The sequence below is a fragment of the Gorilla gorilla genome, chromosome 19 (assembly GCF_029281585.2).
Source record: "Gorilla gorilla gorilla isolate KB3781 chromosome 19, NHGRI_mGorGor1-v2.1_pri, whole genome shotgun sequence".
NCBI classification, from domain to species: Eukaryota; Metazoa; Chordata; class Mammalia; order Primates; family Hominidae; genus Gorilla; species Gorilla gorilla.
This window is the reverse complement of record NC_073243.2, coordinates 78,381,181-78,406,836: the sequence shown is the minus strand read 5'-3', so window position 1 is coordinate 78,406,836 and position 25,656 is coordinate 78,381,181. Positions and strand designations below refer to the sequence as shown.

The window sequence follows — 25,656 nt, the reverse complement described above, 5'->3', positions numbered from 1 at the left end:
AGTGAACAGAGATCGTGCCACTGCACTCCAGCCTGGGTAACAGGGGGAGTGAGACTCCATCTCAAAAAAAAAAAAAAAAAAAATCTGTGATCGAAGGGCAGCAGCAGCTCTCTGTCCCACTGTGAGATGTAGTCAAAACCCATGACCCTGGCACCCAGTATGCTAAACCACTGACCGCACCAAACCTGGGGTCCTGCCAAAAGAATGGCTGAGATTTTTTAACCACCGTGCTTCCTGGGTGAAAGAGGGATGTGGACAAATCACAAAGAGAATCATGCAAAAACAAATGACAAAGACAGTAGAAGAGAGTGAATTGTACCTTTACAAACGGTCCTCACCTGAAAAAGTAGAAGGCCATTAGCAAGCCAGCTCCTAGTAAAGCCCCCACGACAATTCCTGTCACTGCCGATTCTTCTAGGCCACCTGCTTGAAAAAGAAGCATGGATAATCAGGGTTCATTTTGAGATACAGTTAGAAATGCCTCGAGTTTCATTCATTGCAAGAAGTTCCTCGATTTCCCATTGGAGGCAACTTTTCCTTTTTCAGAAATATTTTCTAAGGGACCCTACACTTATTTTTTTTTTATGTTTTTGTTTGTTTGTTTTTGCCCAGTGCAAAGCTTAAGAACCACTTGAGAAAGTGCTAGATAAACAAAAACACTATTAAGACAGTGGACACAATGAGAACAGAAGAAAATTCAAGAATCAGAGGAAAACTGGAACTGAAGATTTCAGATATAGCCACTCTCTTTTGAGTTTAAAGTCAAAGAATTGGGAGGCCAAGGTGGGTGGATCACCTGAGGTCAGGAGTTTGAGACCAGCCTGGTCAACATGGTGAAACCCTATCTCTACTAAAAATACAAAAATCAGCTGGGTGTGGTGGCAGGCACCTGTAATCCCAGCTACTCAGGAGGCTGAGGCAGGAGAATCACTTGAACCCAGAAGGTGGAGGTTGCAACAAGCCAAGATCACACAACTGCACATGAGCCTGGGTGAGACAGCAAGATTCTATCTCAAAATAAATAAATAAAGTCAAAGAAGACAACCAGATGGACCGGGGCACTGACCCAGGGCTTCTTATTTTCACAGATGGATGGTGACACTTCAAAGTGCTAGAAGATTTGATGAAAAATTCATTGGGTCAATGTTCTGTTTTTAGATGTTCTCTCACCAAAGCCAGAGTTTCATGTCAAAATGTCCTACATAGCTTTGGAAAATGTGGATAACAATTTGAAACAATCAAGTTCAGTAGTGTCCCAGTTACATAAAAGTGATAAATAGCTAACTTGTATCTAGAGTTTAGTACGAGGCCCTTCAATGTGTTATCTTGTGTAATCCTCAAAACAGCCCTGAAAACGCTTAGGTGGGCACAATTCTTTCTCTTTACACATTGGAAAACTGAGGCTTAAAAAGCTGAAGGAAGACTCCTAGGGTCACAAAACCAGCAAGTAACAACAGTGGGATTTCAAATACAGGCCCAATCTCCCCAGTGTGTTCTTAAAATTCTTCCTCCTTAATTCCTTCCCATAATTATTGCATAGACATAAATACCTAACAGTTTAAAAGATACTTTCAAAAGCACACATATATTAGCCTGAAATGATCAACTGGCCTCCTGAAAGACCTATATTCACTTTGTTCTCCCTCACTACCGTATTCTCTAAAACAATTATTTCTAACAGCTTTCCTATTTGTAAGCTACTTATGAGAACATCCAATTGCTTCTCTACTTATATACAAAGCTGCTCATAAGTAATACATCTTACACTTATTTGCCAATGTGTAAATGTTCAGATGTTTAAGGGATCTTATCTCTTTGGTTCGGAGGAGCTGGAAAGTAACCACAAACTTGAAAAATCAGAACGAGACTTGCTGTGACAGATGAATAAGCGAGTGATATTTACTGATTGATATTTTGATTTTCTCTAAAAGTGGAAACATGACCTAGCCAAGAGATTATAGTAAGAGATGTAAAAATAGGAAGAAACATTCTACCATTGTGGAAGAGAAGACTGGAAGGGAAGGAAGACCTGAAAGCCCAGAGACTTACCACATCAGAGAAAGAAATGTAAACTTCCAAAATGTAAGCCCCTAGAAACACTTGGGTTTTAAACTTACATTACACTGAGGTTAGAGGTGATGACATACATAGCAAATTAAGTCTCTAGACTTACATGATTTGCAGGGAGAGCTGTTTGTATGCTCTACAATTCGGTTTTCATCTATTCTCAGTTTTAAAGGGCCCCAAGGATATTTGACATTCGGCCGCATTTCAAAACGACCTTCTTTTCCAAAATAATCACCAATAACCTATATAGAGGCAAAAAACAAATAGACAAACCGAAAAGTCAAAGGAGGCACCAAGCTCGCAGCCTTCCACAGCTATTCCCCAAAATGTACAGCCTGATCTAAACCGGCTGCCTCTGGGCATTTCATCAAATCACCATCTCCAGGGCAAGGATAGCAAGTGCTTCAGAAAAGCGTGGTACATTGGGCATGTTCCTCGGTTGTCCACACTGATGGTCATGGTGTGTTCTGGGGACTTCGTAAGTCAAGATTTGAAGTCGCTAATGGTGCTCTCAAGAGGGCATTAAGAGCGGTCGTGCCAGAGCAGGATGTGGGAAGCAGTGAGAGTGGTGCCCCCTGGGCCCTGCACTCACTGAAGGCCCAGCCCTGTCAGTGCTGCCCCTAGGATTCTTCAGTCACTACCACCTCGTGGAAAGGAATAATCTCGGAATTCCGGCTTTTGCTTTGTTCATCGGATAAGGCACTGTCCCACCCATCTGTCCCAGAGCAGCCCACCCCATCAGCCAAATGTAAGGCCCAAGTTACTTTCAGGGACATGTGAAGGACAGCCAGGGCCCACCGTATACCCGATTTAAGCATATGACAGGTACCCAGCCTCACAGCCCTCAATTGTTCAACATGTAATTAAAGAGCGTCTTTCAGGAACCTCCTATTTCACCACTTCCGGTTGCCAGACTATTTCTTCAAGAGTTGCACTCTCCTCTCTGATGAACCCACCCTATGTGCGCCCCCATTTCCAGGCTGAATTCTCTTTCTCTTAATTGGCTCCTCTGGCCCCTGGAAAATCATTATTCTGTTATGGTTTAATTCCATGGTCATCCCTCAGTTTCTGGTTAAAATGATTGTTTGATCAGCTCCCCAAGCCCCAATCTAGAAGTGCCTTCCCACCCAGGTTCTTGGAAGTCATTTCTCTTTTGTCTGAAAACAAGCGCATGGCTCCCGAGTGGCTGGCGACATCTCCTCCCCTTCTCCTGACAGAGGTACAGCAGGTTCTCACAGGCCGTGTCAGGTCTAGAGGAAGTCTAGATTGCCACCAAAATATAACAATCACTGGCGTGTACTGAGCACTTGCCAAGGGCTTTATACACCTCCACCCCTGCAACCTCACAATGGACTCTGATGAACTGTCGCTACCCACCTTTCCCAGGGGGAACCAGAAATACAGATGAGACCCAGACCACTCAGTGGGCAAAACAATCATTCATTAAACATAGCGAGGGTGACTCCTGCTGCTTCAGAACTTCCCACAAGAGCCAGGCATCTATTAGGTTGGTGCAAAAGTAATTGAGGTTTTGGTCATTAAAAATAAATAATTAAAAATAATGGCAAAAGCCGCATTGCTTTTGCACCAACCTGATACAAATAAAGAGGAAAACAGCAAGTCCCATATGCCAGGTCCCATGAAGGGCACCGGAGCGATGACCCTGGGAGCCGCCGATCAAGGAAACAGAGGAAGTGGCATTCTTTGCTGAAGCACTGCATATTTGTATAATTGTATATGTATATTTATAATTTAAAATGTAGATAGTACTTTTCTAGGTTTCATTTGATCTGTTCCCCTTAACAATAGTCATGTGACATCAGCCAGGAAGACATGATGATTTCCATGTTACAGCTGAGGAAACTGAGGCAGAGAGTTCACACTCCCAAGCACAGAAGACTCATCTTTGTGTCCAGGGCCCTCTTTTCTCTTCACGATGTTATCCTGAAACTACATCATCTTTGGAAATGTTAACACACATTGAGTTTGTAACCACCCACCCTACCAATCCCGCTCAGAAAAGCTCAAATCTTAAGGGAGGAAATATAGTTTCACTTTACTGATTTTACCCGATGACCCTCATCCGCAAGACTAAGGTGTGATTCTTGGCCACTTGAAGGGTAGGATATCCTCACTTAGAATAAACAAGGAACCATTTCCTGAAGTCTTCCTTGAACCCTCAATCAAAAGTTGAGGGTTTTCAACTCATTTTTATTTGGAAGCTGCATTGGAGACAGCTCTTTGGCCACCAGAACAAATGCATTCCTCAGAGTCCCCACGAGCAGAAGGAGCAACTGGTGCAGAGGTCTCGCGTGCTCACCTCCTGGGTGCCCGCCTCCACATCAGTCATGGCAATCACAGAGAAATCCCCATATCGGTCTCCGTTGGCATCTATGGACACCTGCCCGGCGATACCTACAGGACCAGAAGCGAAGAACTCAACGTTGGTTACTTAAAACACCTCTGTCTGCCAACAAAAACAAGAAAATGAATTGGCAGGATTTTTTAAACAAACTCATGCCACAGGGAATCTCATCAGACTCTGAGCATTTTTGTTGGCATTTTGGAAAGACATTGTAATTTCATCTGCGTCTGCATTCCTAAATTCTTAACATTTCTCCATTTAAAAATGAAAAGAAAAAGAAATAAATGATCTTCTTTAGGGGATATGTTTGAAAAAAGATTAAGGCTAATCCTGAAAGCAGCATGCTTATCCCAGAGTTTTGTATTAATTTTTTTTTAATCGCAGAGTTAGAAGTGGAGGTGGGGTACATTTATAGATTTGTCATGGGTTTGCGTTATCATTGGATGAACATTATAATAGAAAAATCATTCCAGCCCAGGACTCAGTGAATGTGCTTTTCTCCAGGCTGCTTTAATACACAGGAGAGCAGCAGGCCTGCTTTGTGGGTCACTGGAGCCAATAGCTAAGAAGAGCTATTCTTCTTTATCCTGGTTGAGTTCTTCGCTAATTGTTTATCCAAACTTTCTCTGGACGCTTAGTACTGAATTAGTGCTGCAGCTGAGGCAAAGATGAATTGAACACATTCTCTGCTCTAGAGAGGGGCAGCCTGGACTGGGGATTTAGCTTGTTCACACCAGAATCTAACCACTTACATTAAAATCCCAGTTTTTACATTTACATAGCTCCATGACCTTGGACAAGGAACTTAGCCCTCTAAGCCTCAGTCTCCACAACTGTAAAATGGGCATAACAGTACCTCCCTACCAAGAGGCTGTGGAGAAGATTAAATGAGACAAAACAAATAAAGCACTTTCAACACATTTAAGGGAAGTTAATTGTTTTCATCTACTGTCGTTATTACTGTCACTATTATTACTACTATTTATTTTATAATTACTCTTGGTAGAGAAGACCCAACTGTACCCACATCACTCAGAGGAGGAGCCAGCACATCAAGTTGGAGAATCAGGGAGGACTCAGTGAAAGAGCGGGAATTTTAGGCCAGGTGCGGTGGCTCACGCCTGTAATCCCAGCACTTTGGGAGGCCGAGGCGGGCGGATCACGAGGTCAGGAGATGGAGACCATCCTGGCTAACATGGTGAAACCCCGTCTCTACTAAAAATACAAAAAAAAATTAGCCGGGCGTAGTGGCGGGTGCCTGTAGTCCCAGCTACTCGGGAGGCTGAGGCAGGAGAATGGCGTGAACCCGGGAGGCGGAGCTTGCAGTGAGCTGAGATTGCGCCACTGCACTCCAGCCTGGGCGACAGAGCCAGACTCCGTCTCAAAAAAAAAAAAAAAAAAAAAAAAAAGAGCGGGAATTTTATAGGGATGTTGGAGGAAGTCTAAGATTGGGCAAGCAGTAATCAAGAAGTGGGAGAGAGGCTGAAACGCTGGCCTAGGTGTATCTGCCAAGGCACAGAGGCCCAAGAGGAATTGTGAGATTTCTGGGAAGATGGCCCATGTGGACAAAGGGAGTCAGTGACATGTAAGGCTGGAACGGGGTGGCCAGAGAACGGAGGGCCTTGGGTATCCACTTGCTTTGGCCTATAATGGTGGCTCAGAGCAACTAATCAATAAAAGCAAATATGTCATCGGCTGATATTAAGTATGTCTGTGTCATAATTCTCATTCACTAAATAAGAGAATGCATACATCAGCCCCATTTTAATTAACTAAAGCTATTCCCTTTTCAACTGGGGAGAGTTCAGTGTAATTCTTAATTGGCATTTCTATTGATTTGGTTCTCTGATTTGGTTCTCTCTGGAAGTACTGACTCTTCTAGTAAAATGAATGTCTGGGAAAAAGGATCCCAAGGGAAAGTTCCAACCTCTAGTGTGGCTTGGAGAGGGCATGTATTTGGGTTTACTGTCCTTTGGGTTGTGGTTTGAAGGCCCATTGATTTTTCCAGACTTTGGTCTACTTTACCGGAAACAGAATGGAAGCTACCATTCACTTTGATTTTTTTGTCTTCTTAATATAGACTGGTTACAAAGGGTACACCTACCATAAACTTGTGTATCCTTGACAGCCTATAAAACTCTTAAGTGATAAATAGGCTTAAAATACACTTGTATATTGGCTATCCAAAACCATTTGTCATTCTATTGAGAGATGTTTATGATGTTGTGTCCTGCTAAGTATTTTGCAGAGTATTTTATAAGATGAGGTGGCCCTAGTAATTTAAGACCTCATTATACCTTTAAGCTATTGCAATTCTGCCAAGAAATGGGGTAAGAATCCTCAGGGTGGCCAATTAGCAAAGTGATACTTCACCTGAGAGTATCGTACATAAGGGAGATTGTCAGGCTTACAGTAGAATTTTCCTGTACATAAGTAATGAGACTTTCCACCCTATTTCTGTTTGGCTGTAGTGGAGCTCAAAGTTTAAGCCACAGTCCTATTTACCTTGTCACTCTGACCTCTCACACAGAGGAAATCCAGCTTCTTCCCAGGCCATTTATTGAAATGAGAGTTGATCACAGGTTTCATGGCAATAAAAGCCAAATTTGTCAAATCACAGTCAGAGTATTTTTCCCTTGACAACTTAATGGTCACTTAATGGTGACCATTAAAGTTAAAATTGTTTTCAATTTTAGGAAGGTTTGAGTTTTTCTTCATACAGATACCTTAGAGATCTTTTTAGGCCTACCCTCAAATGGACCATTGTTTAGCAAATAAAATGGGCTCTCCAAGCAATTCAAGCCAAAAACTTAGCTTGGCTTCAATTATCTTTACATTTAAACAAATGAGATGCTAATTGTAGACTGAACTACACAGTTGATTGTTTCAGGACTCATTTCATATTGCCTGTGTAGACCTGGCCCTAGAATAGAGACATCAAGATGGCCTATGGGAAAATTGAACCCATGCCCTGGCTCTAACCAAAATACATTCCAGCCATCATTGGCACCTACCCTCCCCTTCACATCCTCCCTCAGTGGCGCCCTCCAGCATCCCCCAACTCTGGCTCCTGTCCCTCTGTCAGAAGACCAAGAACAAATGACCACACCATGTAGTGAGTAATAGCTAAGAATGGGATGTGGCCGACCAAGGTTGTGTCCACAGATGCCAGGTTCTCAGTGTATTGTGCAAAACTTCTGGGAAATTTGGCTCTGTCCTAATATGCCCCCTGAATTATCCTATTGGATTCTAGCTCCTCAACTGAAGCAGTCAGAGGTAAAACAAGATAATCCCAGAGGTCTACTCACCCATGAACTACAATCTGTCTAATGCTAAGGGAGATGTCACTCTGGTTTTGAGTAAGACACGGCATCCACTAGAGAGAAATGAAATATACCAATTGCCACCATAGATACTGCCCAGACAACTCTAGCTGGAGCTCAACCTCTCCCTACTGTCCTGTCCTGCCCTTTCTAAGAACTGAGGACAAACTGAGGGACAGGAGTCCCAACTGAAAAAATATGAGCCCCAAATCTAAACTTGGCAGTATTTGCTCCTGCCATTGAAAAATGTCACTAGTTGGATTACAAATAGATATAGGCATACCCCAGTGCATTAAAGGGCTGAAAGAAGTAAGAGCAAGCACAATGTAAAACCGAAAGAGCTCTTGTCAGTCATTAACTAGACCAACCTCCTTATTATACAGGTGAAGAAAGAGAAGCTCAGAGGACAAGGTTACTAGTTAGTGGCTAGGATGCACTGAACCCTGGTTCAGCGATTTGTACCTTATGTTACCGGTTGTCAAGTGATACCCATAAGCATATATAGTTTATTTTCCACATAGCAGCCATAAGGACCCCTTTTAAACACACAAGGCAGATCATGTCAGTCAAAAGCCTCAGGTGACTTTCTGTCTCACCCAGGTGGAGCCCAAAGACCTCAGCAAGGCTTGCAGGTCCGCATGATCTGGCCTCATTACCTCTCGGGTTTTGACACCTATCACACTGCCTGTCACACTTGGTGTCAGCCACATTAGCCATCTTGCTCTCTCTGGGGACACTCCACAGTCTCCCAGATGCACTCAGGATCTCCACGTTTGCCATTCCCTCTGGAGTGATCTCTCCTAAACATCCACAGAGCTTCCCTCACTTCCCTCGGGTCTTTACTCAACTTCACTCTCAGAGACCTTCCCTGACCACTCTAAACTAGCAGCCCTACTCCTCCTTGCCTGGCATTTTCTAGCTCCCTATCCTACCTTATTTTATAGCTCTGAAAGATATACTGTATTCATTGTTTGTTGTCTCATCCCCCCACTGGCATGTAAGCTCAAATGATTGCATAAAATGTCTTTAGTTCACTGGTGAATCCTCAGCACCTTGAACAGCACCTGGCACATAGTAGGTGCTCAATGAACATTTGTTGAATGAATAAATTAATATAGAGTTGATATCTGCAAGGCTCCTGCAGTGAGATCACTTCCATATTGAGTTTCATGTTCATTTTCTTTGACTGTTGGTGAGGTGAGAGGAAACTAGCACTCTTATATACACTGTTAGCAAGAATATAGATTAGCAGAACTTTCTGGAAGTTTTTGGCAATTTCTAATGCACTTTAAAAAGCACCAACATACTTTTGGACCCAGAAATCCCACAAGTAGGAATGTTCCCTGTTGGAAGGACTCACAAAAATTCTTCAAGATGTGCAAGAGGCTTGTGACAGCATATTGCATAATAGCAAAAATTGCAAACAATTTTACAAGTGACCATCAATAGGAGATTGGTTAAAGAAATTCCTGTACAGCCATACAGTAGAAAAATACGTAACTGTCATTTAAAACTGCATTGGATCTATGAGTTCTCATATGGAAAATTCTTTAACTTGACATACAAGTAAAAAACCTAAGATGAAAAATAGCATTCATACTATCATCCCCTTCATACAAATTTTAAGATAAGATATACAAATGCATATGTGCTGGCAGAAGGCTTAAAATATTTATACACAGAATCATAGAAAATCATTAATAGTGATACACAGTGGGGAGAGGGGACTAGGTTGGGAAGGAAAGCTTTCAGCTTTCAATTTGCACATTTTTGTACTGTTTAAATTTCCTAGCCAAGCATAGTCTTATCTTGTACAATTTTTCAGTGCCAACAGAAGCTGCTTGAGATGAGATTATGGGTCATTTTTTGTTGTTTTCCTATAGTTCTCTGTTATTAAGAAAGCTTGGGAGGCCAAGGTGAGTGGATCACCTGCGGTCAGGAGTTTGAGACCAGCTTGACCAACATGGTGAAACCCCATCTCTACTAAAAACACAAAAATTAGCCAGGCGTGGTGGCACACGCTTGTAATCCCAGCTACTCAGGAGGCTGAGGTATGAGAATCACTTGAACCCAGGAGGTGGAGGTTGCAGTGAGCTGAGATTGCTCCATTGCATCCCAGCCTGGGCAACAAGAGCGAGACTCCATCTCAAAAAAAAAAGAAAGCAAAAACTAACATTCACTATTTTAAAAGTAAAATAAAAGCACTTTGGGAGGCCGAGATGGGTGGATCACCTGAGGTCAGGAGTTAGAGATCAACCTGGCCAACATGGTAAAACCCTGTCTCTACTAAACAATACAAAAATTAGCCAGGTGTGGTGGCAGGCGCCTGTAATCCCTGCTACTCAGGACACTGAGGCAGGTAAATCATTTAAACCTAGAAGGCAGAAGTTGCAGTGAGCTGAGATCGTGCCACTGAACTCCAGCCTGGGCAACAAGAGCAAAAACTCCATCTCAAAAAAAAAAAATGCAGAGGGCTCAATTGAACCTGCTAATCATCTCAAACCACCAGGTTTAACTGTGACAGCTAATGTTTTCTGTGTTTCACAAAAACCAACATAGTCTGAACACATGAATGTATATCTGGGATTAATACTGGTTTTAAAACTCATCACAGAACTCTTCACAAACTGTCCTGTCGTGCATGAGGCTTGTGTTCAATGCAATATTAAGAAGCATAGAGCTATTACCTAAATAATCAGGAGACAAGGCCTTTCCTCTTTCAGTGGGGCTTGTTCAAAGCACTTTCACGTGTATTATCTCATTTAATTGGTACAACAAGCCTATGAGATGGGCTGCTTTAGAGCTGAGAAAAGCAAGAAGCTGGAAAGGCCCCACAGCTGCAACTGAGAAAAACAGAACCAGAAAAGCAGCAGCTCATTTGGCCCCATGTCGTTGCTTTATAGATGGAATCCCCACCTTCAAATGTTCTGTTCCAAGTCTGCTGTATAATTTTCCCTCCATCCTTTTTGCTGTAACCAGCTCTGAGTACTTCATGTAGAGCCAAGACGTAGAGGAGGATGGCATCGTGGAATCCTTCAACAAACATGTTAACCTGAAAAGAAAACCCCAGATCGGTGAACCAAAACACCAAGTGACACATGCCAGGAATAAGATGAGCAATCCAAAGGGTTAACAAGTTAGACTTCAGGTCTGTTAGCCATGGCAGAGGTGGCCAGAAGGGGCACTAACAAGAATCACGCCATGACTTTCCTGGCATGGCTCAGAGGGGAAAACCCTTCCCCAGTTGGGGAATTTGGAAAGCCTCGTTCAGAAGTCAAGAAAACTGTACCTGTTGACCAGGTCAAGTATTTCAAGTGTGCCCACCTTTGCCAATGGTCCCTTTTGGACAAGTCCCCTCCTCCTTCCCCACATCTGCCTCTATCTCAAGCTTATGTGAATTCAGCTTCCCCCTTGAGGTCTTCTCCACCTTCAACAGCCCCACGATCTCTTCATGCTCTGAACATGGAGCATAACTAAAGAACAGTAGAGATCCATTCACTTATATTTAGCAACTGTTGATACCTACTAGAGTGCTGGTGCTATGGGTACAAAGAGTAGATGTTGCAACTTCTGCCTGTCTGCCTAGCATTTGTGTCCTCTCTCCCATTAGTAATAATGTCTTAGTCTCTCTTTCCAATTTGTGTTTTGAGTGCATCTAACCACTCCCTATCCCTACTCCCTGCCAAGCTCCAATGACAGGAATGGAAAACAGGCTTGCACTGTTGGTATATCCCAGTTGAGCCCTGACTCAAGTAAGCTAGCCCTTGCCCTCAGGAAACTTAAAGTTTCATAAACATAAACACTGGTCATGTGGACTTGGGGAAGTCACTTCATCTCTTTGAGCTTTGTTCTTTTCATCTGTATATTGACCATGAGACTAGTGCCTGCTTCAAGAGGGAGTTGCAAGAATTCTATTAAATAAAATGTTTGGTATTATCATGCCTGGCACATATCAAATTCTCAACAAATAGAAGCCAATGCTATCATGATATTATTTGTGGGCTTTAAAGTGTTGGAGTCTGTGCTGTGTTCGAAGTCTGTTCAGAATACAGTACAAATACCAAAAAGGGAGTGGTCAATCTGATGGGTTGGAGAAGGGCGGGCAAGAGGGGCTTAACAGCGGTGAAAAAAAGTCGAACTGAGTTATGAAGATGAAGGGATGTTTCTCAAGTGAGGGCAAAAACACAGAGTCAGGGCACATTCTCACAGCCTGGTGTATTTTGGGAAGTGCAAATGTTTTGCTCGGCTGGGAGCAGGAGAAACAGGGTCACACCAAGATGGAGAGGTAAGGAGGCTGGAGAGGTAAGGAGAGTCAGATCATCGAGAATCTGGAGACCACACTGAGGAACTTGGACTGTCTTCAGTAGGCATCTAATCACTTTAGTTCACCCCTTACCTACATTAAAAGCAACCTTTGGTAAATTCTAATACCACATTTAAACCCATTATAACATTTATTGGATATGAAATGAGCAAATTGAATCTTGAAACACCAAGAGGTTTACAAAAAACTCTGTACAAAAAGTACAAAAAAATCCAAGCCTTCTCATTTCAGAAAAAAGTGTCAATGATGAAATGCCAATGATGCAGAATGAACTGGGCATTCTGTAGATGACCACCTGGCATGGCTTAGTGGGGAAAACCTGCTACCTGCCCCATCTCTAGAAGGAAACCTCGTGGGAAGAGAGCTGCAACTGACCTTCTGCATCACCTGGTTCAGATACACAAACATTCACAAGATACGGTTCCGTGACTGGATCTACTTAACCTTATCCCACCCCTAGCTAGGATGGGGACTCCTGTTTGCATCCTGGAAGCAGATATTTCGTGTTTGCCAAAAGCTAGTGCTGAGAAGCAGTTTAGAATAATGGTTAAAAATCCTCGCCCCCCTTTCCAGTTCTGCCACTTCCTAGTTGTGTTCTGGTTTCCTCATCTGGAAAATTAGAAAAATTAACAGTACCTATTTCGTGGGGATGTCGTTAGGTTTAAAAAATTAATAAATGTAGAAGACTTCACATAGTGTCTGGCAGAATCAGCATTCCCTGTTAGCTTTTGTTGCTGTGTCTAGAGATGCAGAATTATTAACCTAGAGATCCTGCTTAGTTTCAAATTATTAACACCAGTATTCAAAATAGAAGTGATTTTCTTACAGGTATCATGTATGTTATTGGCCCATTTTACACTCAGTAGGAGAGAAGCCTACTATTCATGTTGTTTGTGCCCTAGACAGTTCTCTCTATTCCACAACACCAAGCTCTTAATTCTACCCCAGTATGACAAGTGCAGTTCAAGTGGTCATCTGCTGACCCTCTGCAAGAGGTGGAGGGTGGGAAACAGTGCTGATTTGCAGGAGAGTTTGGAGTTAGCTGGCTGGACCCACAGTCCAGTCCTGGCGCTGACAGGTTACTTAATCTCTCTAATCTTCAGTTTCCTCATCTGTTAAGTGGGGGTTTAGTACCATCTCACTTCAGAGAGCTCTTCTGAGGATTAAATGAAGAAGTGCATGTAAAACACCCAAACAGTTCCTGGGACCGTGGAAGGAACTGATAGATTCTGGCTCTTACTCTTAGCTGTCAAGCTTAAGTGTCAGAGTGATTATTTTCTCAGGCAAAGAAAAATAATGTAGAAATAACATCTACCAGTCAAAGATAATTTCTGCTCATTTGGCTATGCCAATTTGATTTTCCAAAGGAATATGAAATTTCCACTTAGGCCATGAAGTCATTATGGCTTGAAAAGTCTTCATGCTGATGAATTTTAATAAGTGAACTTTAGCAGTGTAATTTCATTCTCAGTTCACATTTTTTTTTAAGTTTGAGGTCTATCTTCTCTTTGATAATTTTACAGAAGCCAGCCAGCTACAGAGGGAAGTCAGAGAATCACAGAGTCATGGCCTATGGGAGATGCCAGGTGCCCTCGGAAAGCTCTGATCAAATCCCCTTCTTACTTTGAGGACCCAAAGAGCATTCATTGCTCTCCTCAGTCTTCCTGCATTCTGTTCTTATTGTACAAGGGTTGTGCCCTGCAAGCTACTTGTTCCTGGGGTTCCCAAGACAGGCCTTGTTTAAATTGTGAAGCACCAGCCACTGGGCATCACCCATCCCCCTCTCGTCCTCCTCCTTCCATCCCATCCTCAAAATCCTAACCCAGGACCACCACGTTGATGTTGATCACCCAAAGCACTGACTGTGTGCCCCAGCACCATATCCTGTATAGCCCTTCCCCTTCCTTCCTTCTTGACATGCCCTCTGAGCTACCCCCGCTACAATCCAGGATAGGAAGAAAGATTACATGGTGGAGAACAATGAACTTGAGTTACTTTCGTCCTCACAGGTTTAATGGTAGAAGGAAATAGACAGGCCCTGAATACACACCCAGGTCTGAAAATACATTCTAGCTTGATTTGCAAATGGATCGCAAAATTTACCTTCTTTCTTCTCAGGGTGGCTGAGTGTCTCCCTCTCCTGCCAAAATTAACAGGAGAGCTGCTGACCCCGCTGAGGTTTGCTGGCACCCCGCCCACTGCGGGGGAGGTTTCATAACACCTACCCCACAGGACCTCAAGCCAGAAGCAAAGCCCCAGAGACCGGCTTTTCTTGAGAAGAACATTCTCACATCTACACGTGATTTTTAGTGGGAAGAAAGCCCATTAGCACATTGTAGACACTGAAAATTCGACGTGCAAATTAAGAAAAAAATAAGGGAGAAAAAAAAACCCAAGTATGAAGTTGGCTTAAGAACACTTCCTATTGGCCCTCCAGGTTGAAAGGAACAAGGTCAGCTGGTATGTCTCCTGCCTCTGGACAGAACAACCCTTGAACCTCAAAGTCCAAGTCCTGACTAACACAGGTCATGCTGCCGTTATACTGTTGTTACCTATCACAGGTAAACAACTGGGATTTCCCCACGGAGCAATCTGTTCTAGTAATTAGCATCCTTTATTGCCAGGAAGCTTTCCTTACTATCATCAGCCATAAGTCTTAATTAAGTTCCTACATGCAGCCATTTCCTCTGCTAGATGCTCAGAAAACTGGGAGAAGAGAACAATGCAGTTTCCAATCTCCACCAAACAGCACCACTGCTACCTACAAACAGGTAGATGGGCTCTGTGCATGCAAGTTACGAAGTTGTGACATGGGCCTCGCTGAAAGCCAAGCTCCAGGGTAATCATTATTGGTGCTGTTTATCAAATAAAGTGGCCTTCCAATGAGATGAAAGTCATTCACCATCTTCCACTCATTCTTGCCAAAACAAGGTAGCATGACAAGAGGGTGCTAACTCTCGTTCCTTTCATTTCTATTTTCTTTCTATTCCTTTTTCTTTTCTTTTTTTTTTTTTTTTTTGAAACAGAGTCTCACTTTGTCACCTAGGCTACAGTGCAGTGGTGCAATCTCAGCTCACTACAGCCTTGACCTACCCAGTTCAAGGGTTCCTCCTGCCTCAACCCCACAAGTAGCTGGGATTACAGGTGTGCACCACCATGCCCGGTTAATTTTTGTATTTTTTGTAGAGATGTGGTTTCACCATGTTGCCCAGGCTGATCTCAAACCGGAGCTCAAGTGACCCGCCCACCTTAGCCTCCCAAAGTGCTGGGATCACAGGCGTGGGCCACCGCACCAGACCTGTCATCTCCATTCTCTTGCTTCTGTCCTCTGCAGCTGGCCAGAATGGAAGAACACTGTTTTGCCCCGGCCTTCCTCTCTGATAGCACCTGCCAGCCACATTGATTTATTAGTGTTTTTTTAGATCCTCTATCATGGGGAGAGCTGAATAGAAATCATGTTGTTGCTGCTGTTTATCTTCTAACTGATCATAAAGAGTTGGTGCTCACAGCCTGGCTCCCAACCGTGGCAGCGAGCCACGTCGCTCTCACTTCTCTCTGGAGACACAAATTCATAGTTAGATGAATCCCTCAATGCCTGTGTTCCAAACAAGTCAGCATAGAACGCTGCGGGCCTCAGCTGTTCTGTAAAGTGAGAGTGGTCTAGCTCTTGGGGTTGCTGGATAACTGACAAAGCCTGTCAAGCTCTCAGATAGAGGCTGCTGGAAGAAAGTGACCGAGTTCAATGCTTAGCTAGGCTGTCCTGGAGCTTTGCCTTTGGTGTTCACGGGAACACAAGCATAGCACACAGTAGTTCTACCTTCCCTACCACAGACCAGTGGTTCCCAGTGCAAAGGAGGGAAACTGAGGGTGCCAGGCAGCATTTCTCAAGACTCTCTTGCAAAAGACATGCCTTCTAACCACCCATTTTGGTTGAAGGGGAGATGACAGAAAGGGAAATTTGGATGGAAAGTAGGTAAGAGAGGAGATGGGCCCATCATAGGCTTGTCCCTCATCATAGTGAACAATGGCTGGACCACCTTCTCTGACCTGAATTGAAACTGGTCCAGCCCACCTGGACCACTTGAGGTGGTAGATAGCAGAAGGAAGTAGTCTGGGAGTGCTGTGTGCATAGCACGAGGGTTAAAGAACATTCTGCATTTGATGAACACTTTACAAATAAAATACAGTACCTAGACTTTAAAAATAGAATATCTATTTTTGTTCAATTTCCTTTTAAATCATTAAAATAAGTGTACAATTTAGGGTCACAGCAGCAACTGCCATAAACCAAGTAGCCTCACAACCTCCTCAGCACCAAACAGAGGGAGGTCTCTTTCTTACTGACAGAGACCCCAATTCCTGTTCTATAGTGGGCCTGTCTTCATGGAATTCTCACTTGGTCACTTGATGACGTATTTTAGCCTTGAGGAAAGTTAAGCTGAAAATCTGCGCCTTTATCCCAGTGGAACTCTGGGAAAATGCAAAGGGCAGGTGACTGACAGGAGGCACCACAGAGAGAGAGCTGGGGTCTTCATCTACAACTCTGTGCATAGTGGAAGCATCTCTGAACCCTCTGGCATACTTCTTGCTCCCCCGACTGAAGTTAGAACTTACTTAGGGTGGGATCTGACCTAAGTTTTCCAAATAACTGTCCCCATCATGGGCTCAGCTCTGCACTGGTAGCGATGCACTGGGCTGGCAAATTAACTTGGACCTTCCTGAGGTGTGGCTGCCTGCAGACTGTTTTCTCTCTCATGACCTAGAACAGACTGGATCGTTAAACAAAAGCAGTCTTAGGAAGATCATTAGGTAGAGTTAGGGCCCTCATTCACCTTCTATAATGACAGGGACAACAGAGGGTCACACAGCTGGCACACGGAATCCAGAGGCATAAGCACACCTCAGCAAGGAAAGCTGGTCCTGTTCATGGGAAGCAACAAGGAGATCTCTGTGGGCATCAGTTTTTTGGAATTGGTGGGTATGGAGCACAAGTAAGTGAGAATGACTTTTGAAAATTCTCCCAAGGCTCATGCAGGGAATACAGTCATATGATATATTTGCCCTTTGGATGTGTCACACATGCGTCATATACAGATGCTTCTCATCCCGTCACCCTCTTGAAGGCTTAGTTGAGAAATGCACATACATAATGACACAATCGTTCCTGGCCTTCAGATGAGTAAGTGAGTGATGTCTGTCCTAGGCCCTGATGATTCACCAGTGCCAGCCAGACATGCCTCTGAAAGGCTGGTGACCCAACCCCCACAAGACTGCTCGGGACACATGCAGGCCTCTCTTCCCTGAGGTCTGTGTCCTGTCAAGGCACGAAGTTGAGGTGGGCAAAGGCATAAACCAAAACCCAACAGGAGAAGGGCGGGAAGAGGAGCAGGATCAGGAGCAGGCATCCCACTCACCCTGCAACTGTGCCGGGCAGCAATACAAACAGGAAGAGGGGTGATCAGGTCAAACGGAGGTGGACGCAGGGAAAGAGGAGGGGCACAATTTCTGGCCTCATTACTTCTGATCGTCCAAAATCAGAAGGAGCATGTAATTCTAATTTCTCTGACTTCATGATACCCTCTTAAACTTGTCCTGAGAACTTCGGACAGCTTCCCTTGAACTTTTTGAGTCACCTAGAGATGTGTTTACAAAGAAGAGATTAACAAAAATACAGGTTTTTATATGGATGGCTTTTTTTTCATTTCTGCTTTATACCCTAAAATGAAACTTCCCTATTTTTATTTAAGCAATTTCAAGGTGTGGTGAGGACTGAGCTAAGATCCAGAACCCCAACTCCAACAGTTTAATTTTGTCCAATTCTTAATTCAGAGTTTCCCAAGCTGTATTCCACAGAACAGTAGCATTCCTTGAAATGTTAATGAATGGTTCTAGAAATAGAAGTATTTTGGTTAAGCAGGTTTACAAAATGCTAAATTAAACAAAGTCAAGCAGTTCTCTTCACTGCTGGGCAATAATTATAATAGCCAACTTTTATTGAACACCTACTATATGCTAGGAGTTACATAAACATAGCTTGAGTTCTGTTGCACCTTACAAAACATTCATAGATGCGTACTGTTATTATCCTATGACAGAGAGTCTGACCAACCTCCGAACAGGAAAAAGTGATCCTGGTCAGTGGATGGGGTCAAAACTCAAGAAAACGTTGAGTGGGCAAGTTTTTAAGAGTCTAAAGCTGGCTTGCCCAGTTATAACATTTATCCTATTGACACATTTGTTCAGCCAGCAAATATGATAAAACAGTTTTGTGCTCCAGTTTGTGTTTTTAATTGGCCAATACTTGGGTGGCTCTACAAGTGAACATATATGCTGTGAGAGACAAATGACACAAGACTAAGACTGACAATGTCCTTCAGTTGCTGTGACTGAGTTGACCTCCAACCCATCATCAGGGTGAGGGAGGAACAGAAACTGCACCTGGAGAGGGAATGAGAGGGCAGAAGATGGAAGAGAAAGGACAAAACAGTACGTAAAACAACAAGCTAATTGTCCCTCATCTCAACCTGGTCTTTAAACCAACAGCTAACAACAGCTTGACTCAGGTCAAGTGAATCAGGATTTCTGCTAAGTTGTGAACTCACCAAAGATATCTCTAAATAAGCCAGACATGAAGGATGAGTGTCCTACCTCACATAGCAGCTAAACACATCAGCAACTCCACCAGGTAATAAAAGATCTACTGATTAAATGTTTTCCAACTAGCACTCACTATGAAATAAGATGACTTTGGTTTTGAAGGGTCTTTGTTCTGGAGTGATAATTACAGTAATAACCTTGATAAATAACAATAATAACCTTGATAAATAACAATAATAATAATAATAAATGTAGTAAAACTTCATTTACCCAGTCTCATTAGGAAAAAGAGATGTTACAAATAAGCAAATTTTCCGGGTTCCTTAATGTCATTTCTCTAAGTATCAAAACTTTTTATATAATCTAAAGACCTTTGATTGGAAATGCTCCTAAAATGAACCACAGACATTGCTGTCTTGGTAACAGAAACATGCTGACTGTGATATGGAATGCTATGATCATGAGCAGTCCAGTTGCCTCCACCACTATTGAGGTTGGGATTCTGCTGTCTACACAATGCCGACACCAGACTTGTGTTTTTCAGATATTATTTTTTAATCTGCACTAGTGGAACATGAGCTGACGACCCTCACTCTTTCCTGCCATGCTTTCTCCCCTTGGCTGCTGGTCCCCTTCCTGCTAGGGACCTCTAGCGTACAAAATTCTACTCAACTTTGCTGGACATTCTCAGGTTACTCCTCCAGTCCACTTCCCACCCTTCTCCAGCCAGCTCTGTGCTGACATATACCCACAGCACCAATGGGCACCCCCACCATCCTCTGGCTTCCGGTTGGATTAGCAGGAGGTGAGAGGGCAGAGGAGATAAAGTTGGAATGCCAGGGGCTGCTCTCCCAGACCAGATGCCACAGGCAGTTCCCCCACACACACTGCCACAGGCCTTGCAGGCTCTGGTAACTTTTCCTCCTCTTGCTCCTTCTGGTCTAGGGGTGGTCACAGCTTCCCACCAAGTTCACAGGCCCTGGGGTTCTTAACCACCCTTTGTAGGTTTTCCTAAACATAGCTTTGTAAATAGTGCCTTTATTTATAGATTCCGTTTGATTCCCTTTCAATGTGTCATCTGTATCCTCCAAAGACCCCTACGGACACAGAGATCAACCTTATGTGAGCCAGCGAACTTCTCACTGAAGTCTTCTCTGAACCATCCAATTCCTCCTTCCTTCCATAACTGCACTCAGTGAAAATTTGTTATTGTTTCACTCACCAGTCCATTTTGCACTTTTGTGCATCTGTGTACCCGATACTGCACAAGCTCCCTGATGCACAGCCAAACCTCAGGTATCTTTGTTACTCTGGGACCTAGCCCTGCATCAAATACAGAAACTGCACTCACTGGAGTTAATGCTGCTGTCACCAGTCACTTCCTGCCACTGTCATCGTGCCTGCCCATAGCATGCCATCATCCCCTCTCTCACTCACTCCCACTAATGTTCTATAAGCTAGGGGAAGAAATCACAAGGCTTGTTATAGCTGTACTTAAAATCGGGGTAAATAGGTTCCAAGTGAGGATTTGAAAGATTCCCCTGTGATGAAATTAATTGATTATATGTCTATTTTAGCTGTTCAGAGGCCTTTGTCACATACTTCTTTGCTCTTGACTGTGTCTTGAATACCTGAGATTACCATAAAACTGGCTCAGCAGCTGCTGCCAAGGGGAAGACTTCCAGGCTTTAACACCAAGACAGGGATGCTCACGCTATAACTATTAGCAATTGCGGTACTTACCATTACTTTTAATGCACCAACCTAGTAACAATATGCTTCTCAGCCAGTGAATGAGCAAACTCATTTTTTGAAAGCTTTTCTATCAAGTTTGCTATAAAAAAAAGAAAAAAGCTAAACTAAATATTATCTCCCTCACAAGAAACTTAATTCCCTGCATTTGGGTAAAATTAAGGAATCATTGGCAACTTTTTGGTGTGATTAGTAGAATTATTGTTATGTTTTAAAAAGAGCATTCCAGTAGTGGTGGCATAGTTTGTATCAGATTAACTCTCTCTAATAATAATTCTATATCCTGGACAAATTCTTTTTTTTTTTTTTTTTTTTTTTTTTTTTGAGATGGAGCCTCACTCTTGTCACCCAGGCTGGAGTGCAGTGGCGTGATCTCGGCTCACTACAACCTCCACCTCCTGGGTTCAAGCAATTCTCCTGCCTCAGCCTCCCAAGTAGCTGGGACTACAGGCACCCGCCACCACGCCCGGCTAACTTTTGTATTTTTGGTAGAGACGGGGTTTCACGATGTTGGCCAGGCTAATCTCAAACCTTTGACCTCAGGTGATCCACCCGCCTCGGCCTCCCAAAGTGCTGGGATTACAGACAGGAGCCACCGTGCCCGGCCAAATTCTTTTTTGAAGAACTACTTGAAAGCACTAGAAATTGACCAAATGCAGATGCTAGCTAGCAGAGATTTGACCCTCAAAAGAAGAGACAACACTATTTGGAAACTAAATTGACAGGGCTTTTCCCTTGAGGGTACCCCCTGGCCCCAGAAGCAGGGGGCAGCTGGCACTCAAGCAGAAGGTCACAAGCTTCTTGGCTTTAAAGATCAGAAGAGATAGGTGAGAGCTGATATCAAGGGGGTAATTCCTGGGAAGAACAGAGCCACAGAGAAAGGAGCACCCAAGTCTTTCATAAACTTCTGCTGTCCATGGTAAATCCCTAAACTGCACATGCATGAAGGAGACATCAGGAGTCCAGTAGAAAGAGGGTAGCCTGAGAAGCTGAGGAACATCTGAACTGCTGCCCTCTGTGTGGAAGAGAGTTTGGAGTTTGAACCCCACCAAGCTAGAGGAAACTGGGGAATGCCTCAGACTTTCCATGAAAACCCTACAAAAGGACCACATGTTAGGAGTCAAGACTATGTCCAAAGACTAACAATTCATTCTAAGACTAAAAGCAAAACCAAAACAGAGCAACCCTAAGAAAGACCAAAACCAAGTTTCCAAAAGTTCAAGGATGTCAGTCAGTAATTTAATTACCTGCTAGAACAAAAATTAAGACTTCAAATAAATACTCTGAATACAATCTTTATAACATAATATCCACAACATCCAGTATAAAATCAAAACATACTGGACATGCGGGGGCTGGAGAGGTGACCTATACTCAAGAAAAATATCATGAATAGAAAGTGACCTGGAGATGATATAAATGTTGGAATTAGCAGACATGAGTTTTAAAGCAGCTATTATAAATATGTTTAGAGACTTTTCAAAAAGATGGCCAAAGAGACTGGGCACAATGGCTCACATCTGTAATCCCAGCACTTTGGGAGGTCAAGGTGGGCAGGTCACTTGAGATCAGAAATTCAAGATGAGCCTGACCAACATGATCAAACCCTGACTCTTAAAAAAAAAAAAAAAAAATAGCTCAGCGAGGTGGCCATTGCTACTAGGGAGAATGAAGCAGGAAAATTGTTTGAACCCAGGAGGCAGAGGTTGCAGTGAGCTGCACTGCAGCTCTGCACTGCCACTGCACTCTAGCCTGGGCAACAGAGTGAGATTCTGTCTCAAAAAGTAAATAAATAAATATAAATAAAAAACAAAAGATGGGCAAAGAACAAAGCTGGAGGCATCACACTACCTGACTTCAAACTATACTACAAGGCTACAGTAACCAAAACAGCATGGTACTGGTACCAAAACAGATATATAGACCAATGGAACAGAACAGGGGCCTCAGAAATAACACCACACATCTACAACCAGCTGATCTTTGACAAACCTGACAAAAACAAGCAATGGGGAAAGGATTCCCTAGTTAATAAATGGTGTTGGAAAAACTGGCTAGCCATATGCAGAAAACCGAAACTTGACCCCTTCCTTAAACCTTATACAAAAATTAACTCAAGATGGATTAAAGACTTAAATGTAAGACCTAAAACCATAAAAACCCTAGAAGAAAGCCTAAGCAATACCATTCAGGACATAGGCATGGGCAAAGACTTCATGACAAAAATACCAAAAGCAATGGCAACAAAAGCCAAAATTGACAAATCGGATCTAATCAAACTGAAGACCTTCTGCACAGCAAAAGAAACTATCATCAGAGTGAACAGGCAACCTACAGAATGGGAGAAAAATTTTGCAATCTATCCATCTGACAAAGGGCTAATATTCAGAATCTACAAAGAACGTAAACAAATTGACAAGAAAAAAGCAAACAACCCCATGAAAAAGCAGGTGAAAGATATGAACAGACACTTAGAAACAGAAGGATATGACAGAAGGATATGAACAGACACTTCAAAAGAAGACATTTATGTGGCTGACAAACATGAATAAAAGTTCATCGTCACTGGTCATTAGAGAAATGCAAATCAAAACCACAATGAGATACCACCTCACGCCAGTTAGAATGGTGATCATTAAAAAGTCAGGAAACAACAGATGCTGGAGAGGATGTGGAGAAATAGGAATGCCTTTACACTGTTGGTGGGAGTGTAAATTAGTTCAACCATTGTGGAAGACAGTGTGGTGATTCCTCAAGGATCTAGAACCAGAAATACCATTTGACCTAGCAATCCCATTACTGGGTATATACCCAGAGGATTATAAATTATTCTGCTATACAGACACATGCACATGTATGTTTATTGCAGCACTGTTCACAACAGCAAAGACTTGGAACCAACCCAAATGCCCATCACTGGTAGACTGGATAAAGAAAATGTGGCACATGTAAACTATGGAATACTATGCAGCTGTAAAAAAAGGATGAGTCCATGTCCTTTGCCAGGACATGGATGAAGCTGGGAAGCATCATTCCCAGCAAACTAACACAGGAACAGAAAACCAAACACCACATATTCTCACTCATAAGTGGGAGTTGAAGAATTAGAACACATGGACACAGGGAGGGGAATATCACACACTGGGGCCTGTTGGGGGATTGGGAGGTAGGGGAGGGATAGCATTAGAAGAAATACCTAATGTAGATGACAGGTTGATGAGCACAGCAAACCACCATGACACGTGTATACCTATGTAACAAACCTGCACATTCTGCATATGTATCCCAGAACTTAAAGTATAACGAAAAAAATATTATATTTTTGAGTTAAAGAAATAAAAAAAAACTAAATTTAAAAATAAAATAAAATAAAAATAAAAGTAAAAAGGTGGCCAAAGAGAGTTACCATATGAGTAATCTCAGCAGAGAAATGAAAGCTATATTTAAAAAAAATAGAAATTGTAGAACTGAAAAGTACAATATTGAAAAAGGAAATAGTCACTAGACAGGCTTAAAAGCAGATTAGAGACAGCAGAAGAGTCCGTGATCTTGAAGAAATAACAATAGAAAATATCTCAATCTAAAGAACAGAAACAAACACCAGTATACAAAAATCAACTGTATTTCTATATACTAGCAATGAACTATTGGAAATGGTTGTTTTATTCTGTGTCCAATAGCAGCAAAAGACATAAAATTATTTTTTTAAAAAATCAGAAATGTGCAGGATCTTTACACAGAAAACTATAAACATTGCTGAGATAAAGAAGACCCAAATAAATGGAGGAGTATCTCATGTTCATGGATTGAAAGACTCAGTATATTTAAGATGTCAGTTTTCCCCCAAATTGGTGTACAGATCAATACAATCCAAATCAAAAATCCAGGATTTTTTTTTTTTAGAAACTAACAAGTTGATTCTTAAATCAAATTGACAAGTTGATTTATATATAAAAAGGAAAAAACTTACAGTAGGCAAAACTTTTTCAAAGAGAAGGACAAATTAGGGGGCTCACATTGCCAGATTTGAATATTTGCTACAAAGCTACAGTTTTCAAGACAGTGTAGAACTGGTGTAAGAATAGACAAATAGATAAATGGAACAGAATAAAGAGTCTAAGAACTGCACTTAAAATAGTCACTTGAGTTTTGACGAAGGCACCTGAGCAAGACAATGGGAGAAACAAAGTATTTTCAATGCATTGTGGCAGAACAAAAAAAGATGGGAAAAAACTAAAACTTGATTCCTACCTCACAGCAAATACAAAAATTCACTTGAGACAGATCACAGACCTAAATATAAAAGCCAAAACTTTCATGAAGCTCTGAAAGAAAACCAGAAAATATCTTTGTGACTTTAGGGTTGGCAAATTTTTATTAAAGATGATACCAAAAAAGCAGAACATTAAAAAAACTGACTACATCGAAATTAAAAAAAAACACTGCTCATCAAAAAGCACAGTTAAAATATTAAAATGCAGGTGAAAGACAGAGAAAATATTCACTGTACATATATCTGACTTATATCCAGAATATTTAAAAAAGAAATCTTTCAAACAACAATAAAAAGACAGCCTAATTTTTAAATAAGCAAAGTATTTCAGCAGACCGGTCACAAAAGTGAAGTAGCCAACAAGCACATGAAAAGTAGCTCAAAACCACTAGTCATCAGAATATAATTTAAACTACAGCAAGGTAGCATTTTACATCCATCAGAATAGCTAAAATTAAAAAGCTGACAACACCAAGTGTAAATGAGGTTGTAGAACAACTGTAACTCCATACATTGCTGGTTGGAATGTAAAATGATACTACTTTGACAGCTTCTTATAAAGTTAAACTTGCATCTATGCTATGACTCAGCAATTCCATTCCTGGGTGTTTACTCAACAGAAATGAAAGCATGGGTCCGCAAAAAAACGTATACAAGAATGCTCATTGCAGCTTTGGTCACAATAGTTCCAAACTGGAAAAAAAAAAAAATCCATCAACAGAAGAATAGATAAACAAATCGTGGCATATTTAAACAACATAGTATTACTCAGCAACTTTCTGAAAAAGAATGAACTACTAAGGGCAGCCACAGAGAAAAGTCGGGTTACCCACAAAGGGAAGCCCATCAGACTAACAGCAAATCGCTCAGCAGAAATGCTACAAGCCAGAAGAAAGTGGGGGCCAATATTCAACATTCTTAAAGAAAATAATTTTCAACCCAGAATTTCATATCC

General features: G+C 42.2%; 1 protein-coding gene across 4 annotated transcripts in view; it reads right to left on the bottom strand.

The window, feature by feature from the left end:
* NPR3 (natriuretic peptide receptor 3) overlaps positions 1 to 25,656 on the bottom strand; it is a 91,381-nt gene that overhangs the window by 6,500 nt on the left and 59,225 nt on the right. For 2 of the 4 annotated variants that reach the window (XM_055367617.2, XM_004058994.5), the window contains exons 4-7: positions 10,672 to 10,807; positions 4,388 to 4,482; positions 2,174 to 2,309; positions 339 to 423 (exon numbers count right to left, since the gene is read on the bottom strand). In XM_055367617.2, coding sequence (XP_055223592.1) covers positions 339 to 423; positions 2,174 to 2,309; positions 4,388 to 4,482; positions 10,672 to 10,807 — 452 coding nt within the window. Of the gene's footprint in view, positions 1 to 338; positions 427 to 2,173; positions 2,310 to 4,387; positions 4,483 to 10,671; positions 10,808 to 25,656 lie in introns of all 4 variants that reach the window. The other 2 variants (XM_055367616.2, XM_019013701.4) reach the window with 1 other exon arrangement.